The following is a 20,230-nucleotide window of genomic DNA, read 5'->3' on the forward strand; positions in this document are numbered from 1 at the left end:
GGGACCTCAAAAGGTCATCTAGTCCAACTCCCGTGCAATGAGCAGGGACATCTTCAACTCGATCAGGTTGCTCAGAGCCCCATCCAACCTGACCTTGAATGTTTCCAGGGATGGGGCATCTACCACCTCTCTGGGCAACCTGTGCCACTGTTTCACCACTCTCATTGTGAAACATTTCTTCCTTCTATCTAGTCTAAATCTGCCACCTTTTAGTTCAAAACCATTACCCCTTGTCCTATCGCTACAGGCCCTGCTAAAAAGTCTGTCTCCATCTTTCCTATAGGCCCCCTTTAAGTACTGGGAGGCTGCAATAAGGTCTCCCTGGAGCCTTCTCTTCTCCAGTCACTGTTTTCCCAATGAAACATGTTGTCCTCCTTTTATGGATGGAGAAACAGAAACATGTTCATGAACATGCAGCAGGGTCGTGTTCAGCTGTAAGAATAAAATGCAAGATTTTGCACTATCAAGGTAGAACTGTGACCACTGGGTCCTGCTGCTGGTTACGGCCATAGTGCTACACAGAGTTATAGGAGAGGAGCCCTGAGGGCACTAACAGGCCTTACTGGCCCTGCCCAGCCCCACCTTGGGCCTCCCCACACCCCTGCCCAGCCCCACCTTGGGCCTCCCCACACCCCTGCCCATGGCCCAAGACCCCATTTCAGCTCAGCCTAGCGTCATCAGTCCCAGCCCTGGTCTCCAGCCCTGCTTCCTAAATGGACCCCCTGAATGCATGTTATAGCTTGTCTCCAGTTGTGTCCCTGGTCTCATCCCCTTTTGCTCCCGGAAGGGCCACCTGGATGGCCCCTGGACCTGGTTTGTCACCTGCCATGTTGGGGGCTGTTGATGGACCCCATTATCAGCCCCCAGTTCTGCACCTGGGCTTAGTCCCTGCACCGTGGTGCCCAGAGTGTCCTAACAAGAGACTGGACAAAGATCCCACAGAAAGTTCTAGAATTGTCCAACTGTCCCCTTATCCTGATACAGAAATAAAAGAGTAATTTAAAAAAAAAAAAACAAACAAATCTTGCTTCTATGGCAACCAGATGGAATACATCCACCTTCTCACAAATGTAGAGGAGGAAATAGCTCTGCTTTGTAGGGACCCTAGAATGTATCATGAAAAGGGGAAAACAGATGGAAAACACTATGGAGTAAATAGCTAGTCCAAATACTGGAGCATTACTTGGATTTCCTGCTCTGGGCTTACAAAACACGATTTCAGATTTGAGTAGAAGATACTTTAAAGAGCAACAATTGTATGAGAGAAGGTGCATGCAGGCACGAGGGAGAAAGGCAGCATGTGCTGAGACCAGGACCAGCACTGCCAGCCACTGCTGCTGCTTCCATCTGTACCGTGATAAAGAACCAGCAGCTTACGTACGACGTGAGGCAGCTCTGTTGGAGGGAACACGCAGCATTTAAGATGCAAGGAAGCAACGTCATGTCTTCCACAGACAGCATCCAGCATTTAGAAACTATATAATGCACTAAAACTTCAGACCTCTGTCACCAATGGGTGAGTTGCCGCCTTTTCCACATCATTTGTTCCATTGTAGTGGCCCATGGAGAGAAAATGCAGGGGAGGGAAGGTGTCAGGAACCACTGCATCAGGAGGTGATGAGAAAACGAGTACCACTATAATTTCAGACCCGTCACAGAAGTGCAGCTGCATGGTACCTATCCCAGCTTATCTAAAGCAAAATTAGTTCCAGTAGCTCCTAAGAACATGTCATTAACACAAATCTTTTGCTGATTCCTAACTCAAGCAGACAGAGAAATGCTCAAGCCAGCAACTTACACAGATGTCCATAAATACTAAAAGAATTGTCAGGAGTTGCAATGGCTTAATTTTTCACTGCCTTCCCCCAGCTTACAGTCAAGAGTTGAAATAAAATTGTTCTGATAAAGGAGTTTAGAAGGGGAAATATTAAGCTTACTTTAAATCGATATACTGCATTAAAAATACACCAATGCTTCTATTGAAATCCACAGGGTCCCCTCTACAAATAATCTACTACAGTTCTCCCAAGAACTCCTAATGCGATGAAGAGAGATCCTTACATTTATAGGAAAAAGGCAGAAAAAACCCCTAGCTTTTTTTGTATTCAGGGTTCAATTTATAACTGAATCCATGCATGTAACTGTCCGGATGCTGTCTACGCGGTGAAAGATGTACGTACACTTTTAATTCTGGGTCTGTTTTCAGCCTCACTGAACTCAAGAGATATCCACTTAGCACACTCGTTAAATCTCTGCATTGGTGGAGAACTAACTCACTGCCTGTGCTCCCTTGTCGGGGGCCCTTTACAGTTCCAGAGAGCTGGTTTAATGATAGTGAACACCACAGCAACACGTAGGTATAAAACCCTGACACTTTTAGATAAGGGGAGAAAAACAGAAAACTGCAAAGATAAATTTCATTTTTATGATATAGGAAATAAAGAAAAAATAGATTTAATGAAAACACAGTAATTCTGGGATAACCCCCCAACTTTCTGTAATCAGTATTTGTGAACTGTAATACTGTGATTGATATGGGCAGCCAGTTACAGAAAACATCACTGTAGTTCACTGTGTAGTCCCATACCTGACACAGTGTGAGCTACCAAATGAAAGAGGAGATGATGTTTCTGAACAAAAATGGTTGTGACTGAGCAGCAAATAACAGCGGATTTCTCTGAGGACTTTGAATGGTGAGTCATCTCGGGGTGTTGCTGACCAAGGCTCCTAAACTTTGGCCAGGTTTTGAACTGGCACGCACAATTCTAGCATGTTTTCAATACCCCACAAAACTGGCAGGGTTTAGTTTGTTGCCCTCTACAGAGGTATTATTGAAGCAAAACACCAAGAACATTAGTTTTACTAGTAAGAAATCCTAAATGTTTTTAATAAAACTGAAGAAAGTCTCAAGCAAAATCCCATATTCTCTACCTCCCTTCAAAAAACTCAAGATAAGTTTATGACTCTAGGTGCTCGCTCTCAAAACCCAAGCTTTAAACTATTTTTGCTCCTTGAAACCAAACTAACAACAAAAGAATATTTTTAATACTTGGGATATTTGAAGTCAGTATTACTATTAGAAAAAATAAGAACATATGGAAAATGTATAGTTAAGCTAACTCAACATCCTTAATTCTCCCCATCTACCTTTGCCTTCCCACTTGGCACTGTTCTTTGCATTTTTGTTGCTTTTTTCTTCTAGCGTAGAAGATACTAATAAAAGCAAGAACACTTTTGCTCATCAAGAGGACACAAGAACCCTACAAAAGGGAAAAAACAGTTAAGTTCAGGGTTTAACTCAAAAGTTCAGGGTAGATTTGCACTGTCTGGGGCACCCTTCCCAAACTTCTCTGTTAGCATTGATGATGGGTTAAGGTTTATGATCTATTGCCCTCAGGGGCAGATTTTTCTATCTGTTCTCTCTCTCTCCCGCGCCCCACCCCCCCCCACCCCCCCACCCCCCCGTTAGGCAAGGTATATATTTTTTCTGAATTCTGACTGAAGAGGAAACAAGGAGGCAATTTTAGCAATAAAGGTTTTACGACTGTCTGACTGCTACAAAGAGCAGGCAAACAACGTGAGAAGGACCAAGGTGTCCCCTCTGTGTGCCCAAGTTTCTTTGCAGACCTCATGGCAATGATTCAGTCACCTTCCCCCTCAGGGCGCATAGGACCCCGGAGCTACATCTGAGCACACCTCAGCCAGTGGCTTGAAATCCTAGGAAAGGAGGAGCAGGAGAATTCTGGTTGTCAGAGTAGATATCCCTCTCTTTTTTCTGCTGTGTAAGCCTTCTGCCTTGTGCTAATGAAACTGTTTCAACTCTCCAGTGCTGGGGGACAAGCTGCAGATGTGTTAGTGATGCACAATATAATGAATGGTCCAAAGAAGGAAACCTGGTGACACTCGGTTTATCTTTTCACCCAATGAAACATAACACTCTGAAGGGAAACAGAAAGACGGACGTGTAAAGTTGGGTTAAAAGGGATTCCTTCACCCTTTTCACCAGCGAAACTCACTATCAGACATTATTACTGAAGACAAAATGTTGAAGGAATACAGAAAAGGATGAGCTGTTTATTCAGGAAATGCAAGTGCTTAGTCGTATTACAAAGCATTTTAAAATGTAAGCCTTCCTGCTTCAGGTTATTGCCCAACATTAAAGTAATAGTAGAATACAATAAAATGTCTTCCCTGCACAAGTCTTTCCTCCTTACTTCCCTGTGTGGTTTCTTAAAGGATGTTTCTGGCTGCTACCTGAAATACTGCACTGGAATAGGGAGAGCATTAGTCAGATCAGAAGTAGCAATTAAGTTTTTGTGTTCTTTAATCTGCAGAAGACAGGGTAGAGTCTGCAATTCTTGTTGCCTATTTTTTCATATTACTCATGAGAAGTCAAAGAATGATCCAGGCAGGCTCAGACTAGCATATTACAGAGTGCATATTATAGAGAGCATATAATAGAAAGCTACATAAAATATTTTAGTCAGACTTTATATATAATTTCAACTTTGATTATTATAATGGCACTATGCATTGAACTTTAAAGGCTATGCTGATTAAATTGATATAGGAAGTCCAGCGTAATTTATCAGCACTCTTCTGTACAAATGACTCAACTACCGTCTGCTGCCAGCCTTTTAACAGTCCTAAAACCCAAACCACAAGAGGTCTGTTATTAATGAAATATAGTAATGACTAAATTTATTAAAAAAAAAAAACAACTAGATGGACAGAATGTGCAGGATGCACACTAGAGGTTTCTGCCTCCCCAGAGATAGTTTAATTTGTTATATACTTAATCTTAGTCCTTTCAGGGTTTAAGGAAATCGGCTATTTGTATGTAAATTTATCACTGGATTCTTTGTTACTTTTACATTGTATTTAAAGAAAGTTGAACCTGTATCTGAGCAAAGTCCTGAAAATGATTGCTGAGGTCTTCTGCCCAGCCTTGGGGAAATAAAATCAAATATCTGTGTTCAAGTTATAATGTTGCCAGACCCGCTCATAATTTCTGCTAAAACACATCCTGGTTCAGGATGCTGTGGAGAGTTGGCAAAGAATTGGTATGCATTAAAACTTCATTAAGAAAAAGAGTTGTTCAACTGGTCAGTTGGGATTTATTTTGTCTCTGCATTTGTCTTTGACTTCCAAAAATGGGTTTTTGAGTCTTGCAGGTGACTGTGAAAGGTTGAGGTTTTGACCTGCTAAAATGTCGCTGTTGATGTGAGTTGTGGCAGCTCCCATGGGCCTGAACCTTAGTGTGGACTTGTGGCAGAGGATGGGCTAGTCCACGCAGCTGTATCTGAGTACCCGGGCTGGCTTGCCCAAGGCAGCTGGCCCTGGCCAGCGGTTAGTGTGCCTTACCCACACCAGCCCATGACGCTGCCTGTGCTTAGGCTCACCTCTAGCCTCTTTGGACATGTGTTACTGCACTGGTGAGAGGAGTGTGCCCCAACTTTTGAGAGCAAGCCATATATGCCCACTTAATTAAAAAAAAAACACCAAACCTTTGATCAATTACTCTATGCAGTCACCACAGGCAATACCCACAGAAGCCATTCAAGGGACCAGGGCTGTGAGTAGTAACCTGCATCCTTGCATCACCCTGCAACACATGGCAGGGATTTAGTTATGCACGGAAGAAGTGGACACACCACGACGGGTGGTACGGTACAGCTAGTGACTGAAATAGTGAACAACATGATCACATGTATCGGATCTGTCTGGGCTGTTTCAGCTGTTTCACAGTTGTGAAACTGTCCTGGTTTCAGCCAGGGTAGAGTTAATTTTCTTCACAGAAGCTAGCATGAGGCTATGTTTTGGATTTGGGACGAGATGATGTTGGTAACGTGCTGATGTTTTCAGCTGTTGCTAAGTAGTCAAGGACAGTCCAGCTTCTTGTGCTAGCCTGCCAGCGAGAAGGCTGGGGCTGCATGGGGAGCTGTGAGGAGACAAAGCCAGGACAGCTGACCCAGGCTGGCCAAAGGGATATTCCACACTATATGATGTCATGTTCAGTATATAAAGCTGGGACGAAGAAGAAGGAAGGGGTGGAGGGACGTTCGGACTGATGGCGTCTGTCTTCCCAAGAAACCATTACGCGTGATGGAGCCCTGCTTCCCTGGAGATGGCTGAACACCTGCCTGCCCATGGGGAGCAGTGAATGAATTCCTTGTTCGGCTTTGCTTGCATGCGCGGCTTTTGCTTTACCTGTTAAACTGTCTTTATCTCAAACCATGAGTTTCCTCACTTTTACTCTTCCGATTCTCCCCCTCGTCCCACTGTGGGGGAGTGAGCGAGCGGCTGCGTGGGGTTTCGTTGCTGGATGGGGCTAAACCACAACAGAAACGTACCTCTGCAAGGTGAAAATCTCCCACAAACCTGTGTTTCTGCCAAAACCACTTGTCCTGTCTGTTTTAAGTAGCTTAATATATCTCCTGACAGAACAAGACCTTGCTTAGCACAAGCCAGGAATGAAATGAAAAACAGCCACAGCACTTGAAAAAGCTCTTCCAAGGCAAAGGAAGACTGACTACCAAATGACGGTAGTCAGAGCTGACCAAAGACATCCAAAAGAGAGCAGACCCACAGGAGGTCCAGGAACAGTGCACTATGATGAAGTCCAGATTATTTCTTCAGTGATGCCTTCCTGGCAGATTCACTGCCTCAGCTCGACCAGCAGCACTCTCCCTCACCGTCAGCAACGAGCGCGGTTCTTCCCTTCCTATTCTGCTGTTTGGAGATTTGGGGCTTTAAACCTCCAGCCCACAGAAACTCCCATGCACATTTTCAAGCCTCGGCCACTTTAAACTTCCAGCATGAACCTCACAATAAAACCCGAGAAAAAGAAAGCAATCAAGGCAATTAATTCCTGGCTATTTCGCAACACCCGTTCCATATGTCCAGGAATATATAAGACTAATTGCATTTTTTCTGACGTCAGTCTAATCAACGATCAGTTTATGAAGCTTAATGTGTTCTCCTTTGGCTCACTAGGAGATACATATTAACCTTCAACAGAACTTCTAAACACATTTTACTTGATTAATGTAATACCTCCTTTCTATAAATACATTCATGATTTTTGTATAAAAACCAAATGTATTTATAGCGTACTGGACTCTTAATGGCTTCCTTCCCTTCAACAAGCATTTATGTAAACTTTGCTCCTCTTACAACCAACCGTCTGTTTTCTTGCTGGAGGGAGACAACTGTTCCTTGTAATCCCCATGAATTTATTATCCAGCTGAAAGCCTGACTAAGAAAAAAAGAGTATTTCACAAAAGTTTGCATTTTCTGAGTTGACAGCTGTGTCATTACCCTGGAAAACTGATGCAGATTATCAGCTATAGTTGCAATGATTCATATACTCTGTGAAAAATCCTACTGTGGTATTTGGGCGTATAAGAAAACACGTGTATGTAAGGGGCTTAGAGCTTAAAGATGTTTTCACAAATCCTTGTATTGTGTTACAGACTAACGAACAGTTCAGTAAATACATGGACTGTCCAAAATAGGCTTACAAGAAATTTTAGCCCTCCAATGCCTTAAAAAGTTTTTTAAACAAAAGCATTAATAAGCACACTGACTTGCGACAGAGTCTGGGTAGGACTGACAAAATGCTGTTTCTGCTCCTCTCTGCAAAACAGCAAACACACAAACCTGCTTATTTTCACTCAGAACAGAAAGCACAGGTAACTTGGGGTATGGTATACCCATGAATCCATCCTTTTTTCAGATAATCTGTCTGGCCTGTTCATGTATTGATTCTGTCACCCAGAGGTGAGTGATTAGGGTCTTTGCAAGCTATCTTATCGATTGTGTGGTTTAAATTCCTCCCATATGCTACTTTATTCTGTAGTTTAACTGAAGAGGGCCTGAAGCATGAATTGGAGAAAGGAGGTGGGAAAAGGTCCAGCACTGCAGAAACCAACCTGGGTTTGTGCATGGTAGGGAGGTCTTTAAGGAGTTCTCCAGAAGCCATTCTTGCAGCAATTAATTGTTATGTTATTTGATACTATCTCTCCAGATAACTTACAATCAGAATGTAGTTATTGACAAGGTCCTTCAGACAAGATAATTTTGTTCATGCTAGTGATCAGTGCCAGCCTTTACTCTTTGCTCTATCATGTCTAAAATGCAAACATGTATTTTCAGTTTCTTGAGAAACTACCATGCAGGCCCTGAGCAGGTATTTGTGTGCAGGATCAGTCATTTATTTCCCACTGGTCTTGAGGAAGATAATGAAATGGATGCAATCCACTCCAGGAGCAAATACCCTGAATTTCCACTGATTCTAGTCTCAGTTGGATATTCAACATGTACATCAATTATACAGGGAAGCCTTTAAAGTAGTATTTATATTTTTATTTTTGCATAATGAATTCTAAGTTTTTTCTCCACTCTCCGCAAAAACATGCATGCGCACAGGACGTCTCCAATGAGTTACTTGAGAATGTTACTGGTTTTTTAATATTTAGTCACTGCAGTCATTTCCACCACAAGAATCAGAAATCTCAAGTAATTTCACATTATACCCTGACCCCTTCACCTGCCAGTGGAGAAATCTCACCTGCTGCTTGACACTACATCTCCTACCAAGGGCCGAGAATCAGCCATGTCATTGGCACCATCCAACTCTTCCCCCCAAATATACTGCCCAGGTCTGGGCCATGGAGGGGCAATCACCTGGTGAACCTACAGCAAGCCCCATTCTGCAAGACTTCTTCCCCCAGTTGCCACCAGTATTGGACTGTTAGTGGAAGTGGTAAAGGCAGCAGTGCCTGTAGGATAACTTGACCTAACACCCAAGCTGTATCGCGCTGGTGTGACACAGAGAGCGACATCCCTGGCTCATAGAAGGAATAGAGCCTTCAGTGAGCTGGCTGATGTACTACGACCATTTGTATATAGATGAAGTTGGAGATCCTTTATTCTTAGCCAATTTCATTCAATATAAAACCAAAGCAAGCCAATTTTCTAAGTAAAATGCAAGGCCTCATACTTGTATTCATCCAAATTCCCACAACCTCGCACCGGGATAACAAAGTTTCCAATTTCCTGTAACACCAGGCTTTCTAATGGTGCAATTTTCCCCTTTTCACAGCTTCAGGGTTTTTTTTTAGTTTTCAAAATCTCCCAATTCTCACAGGTTTGAAAAGAACTAATAACTTGGTCTTTCCTTAGAATGTCTTTATTTTCCCTGAAAAGGGTTTTCCATCCTGTTCAAGGGACCCTCGCTTACAACTCCTTGCTGACATGAGCAGTCTCAGATACCGTAAGGTTGGAGAAGTGAGGACAGAGCGGCTTGGAAGGACCCCAGTGTAGGTATATTTTGTTTACATGAGCAGTCAGTGCTCATCTCTACTCCCTGCCAAGTAAGCCAAGATTTCAGTAATCTTCTGACTGGTATTTAAGCACATGGCCATACATGCGGTTTTGCACGGGGCTTGAAAAAGACAAGGAAATAAGTGTGGCCCAGTCACAAAATACATACATTGATTATATTTTTGACATCAGATCAAGTGGACTCATCTCAGCAGGGTGTTCAACCTGTAAATCAATGAGGCCATAACAAGAAGTCCTTTTCTTTTGCTTTACAATATAAAGAGGTCACTACCAGTACATTTTTTTCATCAATTAAGATTCAATCCTTTTAATAAAATACTACTGGGATGCAGACAGAAATTATGCGCGTTTTCAACCATGTATTCAGAAAAATGCAGATCTGAAATGTCATGACTAGCAATTCATGCCAAGCTTTCCGCAAATAGCAGCTCAAATGTTGAAGCCATCCTGGCTAAAAACTTCAGCTTGCTCTATTTACGTTCTTACTGCACGTCCTTCCGAGGGAGCCGTGCAACTCGATAACTCACGGTTATAAAAGGTTCTCAGCCTTCCATTAGTTGTTATTTTTAGCTGAGCGGCAGCAGCTCCGGTGGGGTTGGACAGCTCCCGCAGTGCCCACCTGGGACTGTGGGGACCGCGGGGACCATGGGGAGGAGCAGCCCCTGCCCAGGGCACTGAGCATTTTGCGCATCGCTCAAAAATGAAAGCTCCTTGTGTTAATGCTCTTTTTTTTTTTTTCTAAACTGATGCCTTAAAGTTTTGTCTTCCCCCCCATCCAAGTCAATGGGAAATAATTCCCGTGGTCCCAGTCGGTGCTGGTGGAGCCTTGGGGTGTCCATAAACCCCACTGCCATGTGTCGGGAGAGTGGGTAATCCTTCCGTAATACTGTCAGCGCATCTGACGTTGTTCCTTCTTTGTGTTTTCTGTAAAGAAAGTGGAGTCCATTTTTATAAATGCTGTTACCGACGGGAAGGTTATTCTGACTCACCAGTACCGACTGGGTCACCTGGAACTGGCACAAGTGCCAGCTTTCCCCCGGACTCCAGCACCTGGGGGAGATCAGAGCTGAAGTTGGCTCATTTCAGCAGAGTCACTGCCTTGAACAGCGTGCTGATACAACTGTCCAGAGCAACACTAAGCTGCTGAAAGTCACTTTATCATTTTTATTTTTTTTTTTGTTTTCCAAAATATGACACTTGTAAAACTTCTGTGCCCAAAATGTTTCTGTGTTTTTACTTGTGATCTCTGACTTCATGTTTGATACAATGCAGAGAAGTGTAAAATCTATGCGGTAGGATAAAACCCAAAGATTAATAATCAAAGCTGAACCAGACTCGTCCTCAATTTTTGAAATAAATATTACTCCCCAGCCAGCCATATTACTGCCACCTTAATCTCCAGGATAATGTTTGTATTCAACATTGCAGCACCCCCTCTTAAGCTTTTCTCGCCAAGGCAGCACACTAGTTCCTGAAGTGCAGGCTATTCTGCAACCCAATTAGATATTCTTTTCAGGAAATTTCCTCTGGCTGCTCCACCCTTCACAAGTTACTTTTTATACTGAAGTACCTCAGTGATCTGTGACAGTATGCATACTGTATTATGTTTACTATATTGCAATATCATGCTATATTATATCATATTATACTATTTCTAGATGCAATACCTATGGCTCTACCAGGAGGAAACCAGTGAAATACAAGAGCTATAGAAACATTAGCATTCTGAGACCCATTATGTTCTAAAATAAAGCAAAGTTAAATATTTATTTCCCAGCTATTGATACTTTATGAGGCTGTTGTAAAGGTCCATGGCTGCTGGGCATGTGTTGGAAATGCACACAGTGTTCCCTCCCCTTACCTGTGTGGGAAAGTGTTTTCATCATGCAGCCCTGATCACTCCGCCTGCTCTCAGATCCCCACTCCCTCCACTATTTGTAGGATCCCAAACATCCAATTAAACCATTAAAGCTAAAGAGCTAAAACATCATCCCAGAGAAATGCATTATTTTTTCCACATCTACTCAGTCATTAAATTCTGCCTCCTGAGATTATACTCACTCGAAGCTGGTCCAACATGTGAAAATGTTATTTTAAAAGTCTGACAGAACTTCTAAGTTACTATTTTTCCCTCTTTCAGAAGCCTCTACTACTGAATCGTTGTATTCATAGTCATGAAATTAATAAAACTTACACTTTACAGGTAGCAAAATATGAAAAAGCAAGAAGAAAACTATTTGTTCTCTAGGGGATGTTTTTTCTCAAGTAATTTCCTGTAAAGCATAATGGCAAACAGTACACAGAACACATGTTGGCATGGTGAAAAATCAAAGGGGTTTTTGTTTGAACTTTATTTGAGGTAACACTCATAGCTCACGTGTGGTTTGGAGTAATACAACCACCCAAAATGCATGCAGAAAAAAAATTTGCCACCAGGACAGCATCTATTTTTATGTAAACCCTCAATAGCACATGTGCTATTGGTATCAAATCTCACCTCTGTGCCTGGAAAGATCATGGAACAGATCCTCCTAGAAGCTCTGCTAGGGCACATGGAGGACAGGGAGATGATTGGAGACAGCCAGCATGGCTTCACCAAGGGCAAGTACTGCCTGGCCAACCTAGTGGCCTTCTCTGATGGAGCAACTACATCAGTGGACAAGGGAAGAGGTATTGATGTCATCTATCTGGACTTCTGTAAGGCCTTTCACACGGTCCCCCAGAACATCCTTCTCTTTAAATTGGAGAGATGGGGACTTGATGGCTGGATGAGGAATTGGTTGGATGGTCGCATCTAGAGGGTAGTGGTCAATGGCTCAATGTTCAGATGGAGATGGGTGATGAGTGGTGTCCCTCAGGAGTCTGTACTGGGACCAGTTCTCTTTAATATCTTCATCAATGGGACTGAGTTCACCCTGATCAAGTTTGCAGATGACAACAAACTGAGTGGTGTGGCTGACACACCTGAAGGACAGGATGCCATCCAGAGTGACCTGGACAAGCTCCAGGGATGGGCTCATGTGTAAACCTCATGAGGTTCAACAAGGCCAAGTGCAGGGTCCTGCACCTGGGTCGAGGCAACCCCCAATATTAATACAGGCTGGCGGATGAAGGGATGGAGAGCAGCCCTGCCAAGAAGGACTTGGGGGTACTGGGGGGTGAAAAGCTGGACGTGAGCCAGCAATGTGCACTCACAGCCCAGAAGGCCAACCGTATCCTGGGCTGCATCCAAAGCAGCGTGGCCAGCAGGTCAAGGGAGGTGATTCTGCCCCTCTACTGCGCTCTGGTGAGACCCCACCAGGAGTCCTGTGTCCAGCCCTGGAGCCCTCAGCACAGGAAACTCGTGGACCTGTTGAAGTGGGTCCAGAGGAGGGCCACCAAAATGATCAGAGGGATAGAGCACCTCTCCTCTGAGGACAGGCAGACACAGTTGGGGTTGTCCAGCGTGGAGAAGAGAAGGCTCTGGGCAGACCTTATTGCAGCCTTACAGTACCTGAAGGGGTCTTACATGAAAGATGGGGACAGACTTTTTATCAGGGCCTGTAGCGATAGGACAACGGGTGATGGTTTTAAACTAAAAGACGGCAGATTTAGACTAGAGAGAAGGAAGAAATGTTTCCCAGTGAGGGTGATGAAACACTGGCACAGGTTGCCCAGAGAGATGGCAGTTGCCCCATCCCCGGAAACATTCCAGGTCAGGTTGGAGGGGGCTCTGAGCAATCTGATCTAGTTGAAGATGTCCCTGCTCATTGCAGGGGCGTTGGACTAGATGACCTTAAAAGTTCCCTTCCAACCCAAACTATTCTATTATTCTATTCTATGATTCTATGATTATTGTTCTTCTTAAAACAATAGTTCTGTATATGACTTTGTAAACCAGACCTTTCATCCAGGGTAGCCATTTACTCAAGGGGCTACCCCTTCCTTCCTTATTGCTTCCTAACTTTGTAAGCTAGCAGAAAGGTTTAGCATTTATTATCAACATGCATCTAAATTTCTGTTCTTAATAGTTAATCTTAAAAATTAAATACTTGCAACTGAGGACAAAGCACAGACAGAAATGTGCACCCTGACATGGTATGAGTTATTGTCACTTTGAAGTCAGTCAGGAATCTGCCCTGAAAAATCTATGAAAGCAAAAGAAGCAAAGAAAGAAGTGCAAATCAGGAAATTGCTGCTAGTTAGAAAAGAAAATTCTAAAACATGTTTTGCAGAAAAATACTATGTGAAATTGGGGCACTGGTACTTAAATGTTAGCAACTCAATAGATAACAAAGTCTAAAAAGATGTCAGTGTTTTCTTTGTATATAAGACTAGCTGATGCACTTAATTCCTTCTTCCTCAAATATCTTTAGGTCCACTGAACAGCTAAAATAACTGTATCCCTGTCTTTGTGGAGCCAATGTGAAAAGGCTTCATTCAGCTGAAGGCAGAAAGAAATAACAAGCACCCTGGAAGAAATGTTCAAAAGCATTCAGGTCATATTAAAACTTACTGAAATTTCATTGCAGCCAGGCAAACAGGGGCATCTTTTTCAATACTGTCAATATTCTGGGTACCACAGGCTGTGGATATTGCATTTAACTATTTTATTAAACCAGGAGCAAGAAATAGTTCAGCTAATGCACCATTTTCTCTGTGGTGAAATATGTATTTTATAGGACATAAAGCATTTTATATGAATTGTAGGACATCAATATTAACCTAGCCTTTTTATTATGCTGAATTAAATTATTTAATGAGTTGTCCTACAATGGAGGCCATCCCTGCGTTTTTCACTTGCTTCTGAAGGGAATTTCAGTTAGCAAATAAACCCAGGTCCAATCTGCTTCCGTTTGCAATCATTTGAAAAATGATGCTTGGCAAACAGCTCTACGTGGCCTTGGCTTCAGGGGGAGACTGATTTCTCACACCAAGAGATGGGGAAGAGCAAGCAGGCTGAGAAGTGCCCCTACAGCGACGAACCCGCTCTTTTTATCGTTGGGACACGTTTGCAAACCCTGCGACTGTGGCAGGGCCGGCTCTGGGAAAGCCGCTTTTCCTGCATTGCTACCCAAGGGATTGAGATGTCACAGACAGGAGAGGAGCTGAGGGCTTAACGTGTCTCCTCCTCACCGAGGCTTTCCCCTGGCTGAATAACGGGGTGTCGAACAACCTCTGGGACTGATGATAACCCGTTAAAGCTCTGCCTCGAGGGTCAGCTCCTCGCTCGCGTTCTGTAACCCTGACAGACGGAAGAAGTCTTTCCGGTGCCTGATGGCAGCTGCCTGAAAGGTTTCATCTCTCTGCCAGGCGGACCAAGATCCTACTGACAAACCAATTCTCTGACAAACGAGGACAGCAGCGACAGCAATGCCCGACTTCTTCACCAAGCAGCGACCAGAGGTGACACCAGGTTTTCTGCGCAGCGTGGTCAGGGCGCGGGCAGCCTCGCCAGAGCTCACGCGCCAGCGGGGCCTCAGTGCTGCAGTCATCCCGGGCCGGAGAAACACCCCTCCGAAGTTTGGGGGAGCCAGGGAAACCCCTCACGTCAGGGATCTTCACTCGACACATTTTCATGCCCAAAACAGCTTTTCGCCAGAGACCCTGGTGAGCCTGCCTGTGTGCTCTGTATCTGCTGCTCGCGCGCCCCGGACCCTTAAACACAAACAGGCTTCGTCTCCCAGTTCAGAGTCTCGACACCCGCCTCCGCCCCGCCGGGTGGTGACCCGCGCGTTAGCCGCTGCAGCCGGCTGAGCGCCACGCTGCTAATCATACAACGTGACTCCTCGGAGGGCTATCTCCCAAAAACGCAGGGACACCCCCGTGCCGGACAGCAGCTGAGGCTGCACCCGCAGCCGGCGCCGAGCGACCCGGGGCGGGGGGACACCCCCCGGGGTGGCGGGGAGGGGGGGGGACGACGGGGACAGCCGGGGGCGCTTACCAGGTACCAGACGCCGAGGATGATGGTGCCGGTGCGGACATGGCAGCACAGGCAGCAGCTGTTGGAGTAGAAGCGAGCCCAGGGGGAACTCAGCATCTCCGCGTCTCCTCCACGCTCCGCGCCGCTCCGCGCCTCTGGCCGCGCCGCTCCGCGGAGGCGGGGCCGGGGGCGGGGCCGAGAGCGGAGGGAGCCGGCCCGCGCGGCGGCGGGCGGGGTGAGCTGTCCTCCGATTCCCTGGCAGGAGACTGTTCCGCGGACCGCGGACCGCGGTACTGCCCGCAAACTCTTCCGCGCCCGCGCGGGCACTAGCGCCAACCGGCCACCTGCAAAACCCCAGAGCACTGGAGCGGGCGCAGCAACGCACAGAAGGATTCTAAAGTGCAAAGTTGAGGGAATTCAGTGAGTTGAGAGCCCGGCCTGCGCGTCCCCGGCCTGCCAGGGGTGGTGGGAAAGCGCCATTCTCCTCGTGCTCCTGCCTGGCCTTTCGCGGGCGCGGAGTGAGGCGGGGTGAGCGCGGACCCTCCTTAGCAGGGCGCGTACCAGTTCTTAACGGGCAAACCAGTAGAAATAGCAATCCACTTCGCTGTTAAAGACAGTTAACATCGGAGGAGATAGAATCACAGAATCATTAAGGTTGGAAAAGACCTCTAAGATCATGCAGTCCAACCGTCAACCCAACACCACCATGCCCACTAAAGATCATGGCATGCTTTGGATTTGCCCCAGATGCTGAAGCCATGAACCTTTGTTTTCTTTTGCAGTGCCCTCCTAATCCAGTCCCAAAGTTGTGCCTATTACGGGGGCTGGGACTGCCTGGTGTGGCTGACACACAAGTTAGTATTAACCCCTTTGTCACTACCTGCCGTTAATGCCCGGATGGTGCTGGGGGAAGCAGCATTAGGAGGAAGGACCCAATGCTGCGTATTCAAGCACTGATGCAGGTAGAATCACAGAATCACAGAATAGTTTGGGTTGGAAAGGAACTTTTAAGGTCACCTAGTCCAACCCCCCTACAATGAGCAGGGACATCTTCAACTAGACCAGGTTTCTCAGAGCCCCGTCCAAACTGACCTGGAATGTTTCCAGGGATGGGGCATGTACCACCTCTCTGGGCAACCTGTGCCAGTATTTCACCGCCTTCATTGTGAAAAATTTCTTCCTTCTCTCTAGTCTAAATTTGCCCTCTTTTGGTTCAAAACCATCACCTGTTGTCCTATCACAACAGGCCCTGCTAAAAAGTCTGTCCCCATCTTTCTTATAAGGCTCCTTTAAGTACTAGAAGGCTGCAATAAGAACCTAAACTTCCTACCAAGCAGCTGACTTTTTCATATTTTATTATTTGAGACTTGTATCATTCTCTAGAGGAAATAATGAAGAAAATTCTACCAGGAGGTCTGCATATCTAGCATGACCCTAAGAATAATTTATTTACTGCCATCTCTTTTGGCTTCCTACCAAATCCTGCAATTTATCATCAAAATATAACATTGAAAAGTTCTCAAATGTTTCCCTATATGGTTGCTTTGGGGATCTTTATTTCATACATACATCTGCACAGAACAGGAACTCCAAGATAAAAGCTAACTTGGCACGGAGGAACATTTCTAACTATGCCTTAACTTGTAAAGCCACTACAGTAAATTAAATTAATAATACTTTAAGTAGGGACTTTACATAATCTCTGTTCTTAGCTTGTCCTTATAAAATTTTCAGGGGTTTTGGGGGTTTTTTTTGTGCATAAAGAGAAAAGCCACTTGGCACTGAGTTTATAATTTTTACTAGATTATAGGCATAAGTCAAATATTTTATTTTCAAGATTCATATTCAAAAATGACCCTAAAGTTCTAGTAAAATGAAACATCCATATTGAAAAAACCCAAATATTCCAGAGACCAACGGAAAATCCCAAACAACATGGTCTGGACTATCTCACTGGCAACTTTGAGAAACCTCGATCTTTAATACCAGAAAGTAAGCAAGTTAGAAAGACTAAATCCTGTATGTGCACTTTGTAAGGGTACGTGGAAGGTAAAAGCATCTGCTTCATTAAGGTTATCTGACCAAGGACCTTTTCAAAGGCAAGGAGATATTAAGGGGGAAGCGATAAACAAGGACACACACCTGGTGGACAAGGGACCACGGAGACAATGCCAAAGACCAAAAGTCTTCAGTTACTGATTGATGGGCCATTGAGGAGCTTCAGGGGCGGCTTTGGAGAGGGTCACCTGGACTTTGTAACTGATAAGAAGGGGTCAAAGAAGAGGAACATGAAGATTTGGGATATTCAAGAGGGGCCTGTGGGACTCTGCAAAATTTAGGAAGGAATGATTAGGGGAAGGGGATCGAGAAGGAGCAAAGGGGGGATCAGACAGAAAGGGATACAAAAGGGGTCACTTGTGTGTAAAGTACACTTGCCTGACTCAGCCCTGTGCCTTATCACCCTTTCTTCTTAGATCCTTTCTTAAGTGCCTCTCGGTGTACTCTCCCTCAGCACACAGCCAGCACGGGGGCTGCAAGGCCTAAGTGCCAGCTCCTGGGGGGACCAGCGTGAGGGAGGCGAGCAAGGGGCTCAGCGCCAGTGGCTGGAGTGGAACCATGGGTCACAGCCTGTGTGCCTGGGACTGGCTGCTCAGGGGAGGACAGCTTGTGTCTGTCCCAAACCGTGTGTGATCTGCTTGCAAATATCAAGTTGGACCAGCTGGTCTATACTTAGGACTTCTGCGAGTCCTACATGTAGGAGGCAGAGCTGGAGGCAGCACCTTGTCTGTGGCCACCTGCGTAGCCATCCCCGTTGGTGTCCTGTGCCTGCAAACAGGAAAGCAGCATCCATCAGCCTGGGATGGGCACAACAAGCTGGGCTCCAGCAGCCAGGCAGGAGGAACCCCAGGTCCTGGAGCTGCTGGAGGTGGCAGCCTTGTATAACATCCCCCAGCACTGCTCTCATCTCTGTAAGGAGAAATTAACTGCATGTCTTCTTTTGCTTACGGTTTCCTATCAATGTTTTTAATTTGGATATCCTGAGAAGAAAAAGGAAGGAAGAATGAGAAGGTGAACACTAATTACTTCAGAGCAGTTTCCTGTATAATTATTAATTTCTATTGAAAAAGCCTGATGGGAAAGATCAGGAAGCATCAGGCTGCGTATCACACTCCTGAAATAACCAACGCTAGAAGTCCACAGAAGTATAAATCACAGGCAGAGTTTAGAGAAATGATGAAGTCCAATCTGCTCTTTCTATTTTTATTTCTGTGGCATACTACGTACTTTGCAGATGGAAGACCTAGTCCCTGCCTTGCAGCATTTATAGTCCTCAGCTCTCATCAGCAGCTGACAGTGCACAAGCTGGGGAGACCCACCCACAGATCCCAGCTCACTCCCCTTGCTACTAGCTGCAGAGGCAAAGACATAGCCCCAAACTGAATTAAAACAAATTAAAACAAAAAGATGCAAGGGGCAGTAAAAGTGGGGGTGGTCACAACATGGTTTACAGCATGAGGTTCACTGGGCTCCAATGCACAGCAATCCATTCTTCTAGTAGGCAAATGGATTTTGAGAAGACACTTTGGCTGCTGCAAGTCAAGCCTGCAGCTTACTCTGCAAAACCTCATCCAGAGGAGAATTTGCTTTCCTGCCTTGGCATCTGCGCAAGCTCTTTGGAAGGAGAGTTGGCTGGCGGGACATCAGCACCAGGCGGCAGTTTCTGTCGGAGATAGTTGTTGGCACCACGTTGGTCTCCTCCTTCCAGACCTGACCACCAACACAGGCCCCACCGCTGCTGTGTGCCCCTCCACTGGCCGCGATGCTGAATGGCCTTCAGCAGCCACCACTTAGCAGAAGGAATTCCATTTAATGGAGCTGTTACATCAATGTTTAAAGGTCTTAGAAGTATGCTGTCAAGAGTGCATCAAGTACTTCAACAGAAATAAAGTGGTCACAAATATACAAAACTCAGTGTTTACTGATTTTTTCAGAGCCCGAGTATTACCAGAGCTACGGACCCAAAACCACAGCCTCCATAGTTCAAGCCTCCGTGCCATTCACCTTACCTTATAAAACAAACACTTCTTACAGAGATGCCTGTGAATCCATCATATCTGATCTTACACCCAAAAGCAACCAGAATGGTGGAAGAGCATTTAAGAGGCACCAGTGACAACTTCTGAACAGAAAGAGACCTGAGTTTTGTCAAGGCTCCTAGAGGTACAAGAAATACTCCAGATTATCATCTTTATACATTAAACTTGTAGAGGACCAGTATCACTGCCTTGCTCAGAAAGTGATATAAACTCAAGTGAATAAACAGCCTACTCAGAAGCACTTGTTTTAGTTGTGCTGAAAAAAAAGATAATCTTTCCAGTGGGATCCATGATATGGTAAGGAATTTTTCCAAGTGAACATTTGATTCTGAAATTAAACACAGCAGAGGGTCAAAACCTGACACACCCTTGGTCAGCCACAGGTCGGTGTGTAGGCTCTAGGACATATCTAGAAGAGAAATGCAGACTCATGGCTCCTGCCTGCCCCTCCTTACCACAGCACAGCTTTAAATTGCTAAACTAATTTCATACAGCCACTTGTTCCCCAGAGGACACCCTGAGAGCTATGCTAGCCAGCTGAGGAAAGACCCAGCCCAAATTTGGTTCATTCCCAATTCTTCTCCCTGCTGCATGCTGTCAAAAAAACCCAGTATGTTCTTTGTCCTGCTTCTGCTCTGTACATGTGTCTCCCATCATCTCCTCACTTCAGGGGACAACTTCTCACTCCTGCCAGAGGATGCTCTGATCTATTTGGCATTTTCTTGCACTTTCTGGCTCTCGTTAAAATTGGTACTCCTCTTCCCAACCTTTTTAATACCTTTCTGAACAAGATTGCTTGAAAAGGATGGGTGGCTTGGAAGCTGCCTATCATTCCTACCTTCTCTTTGTACTCTCAGGCCACAGCAATGGTGGAGTATAGTTG

At 45.2% G+C, this 20,230-nt stretch overlaps 1 protein-coding gene across 1 annotated transcript in view; it reads right to left on the reverse strand.

Moving 5' to 3' along the window:
* Positions 1-15,367, reverse strand: part of LAPTM4B (lysosomal protein transmembrane 4 beta) — a gene marked incomplete at both ends in the record, with an annotated part of 62,301 nt that extends 46,934 nt beyond the window's left edge. Inside the window, one exon of the mRNA XM_082014571.1 lies at positions 15,272-15,367. Within this exon, the coding sequence (XP_081870697.1) occupies positions 15,272-15,367 (96 nt within the window). The remainder of the gene's footprint in view (positions 1-15,271) is intronic.
* Between the last annotated feature and the right edge of the window lie 4,863 nt (positions 15,368-20,230).

The sequence above is a fragment of the Phaethon aethereus genome (genome assembly GCF_964289735.1).
Source record: "Phaethon aethereus genome assembly, chromosome: 2".
Lineage (NCBI taxonomy): Eukaryota > Metazoa > Chordata > Aves > Phaethontiformes > Phaethontidae > Phaethon > Phaethon aethereus.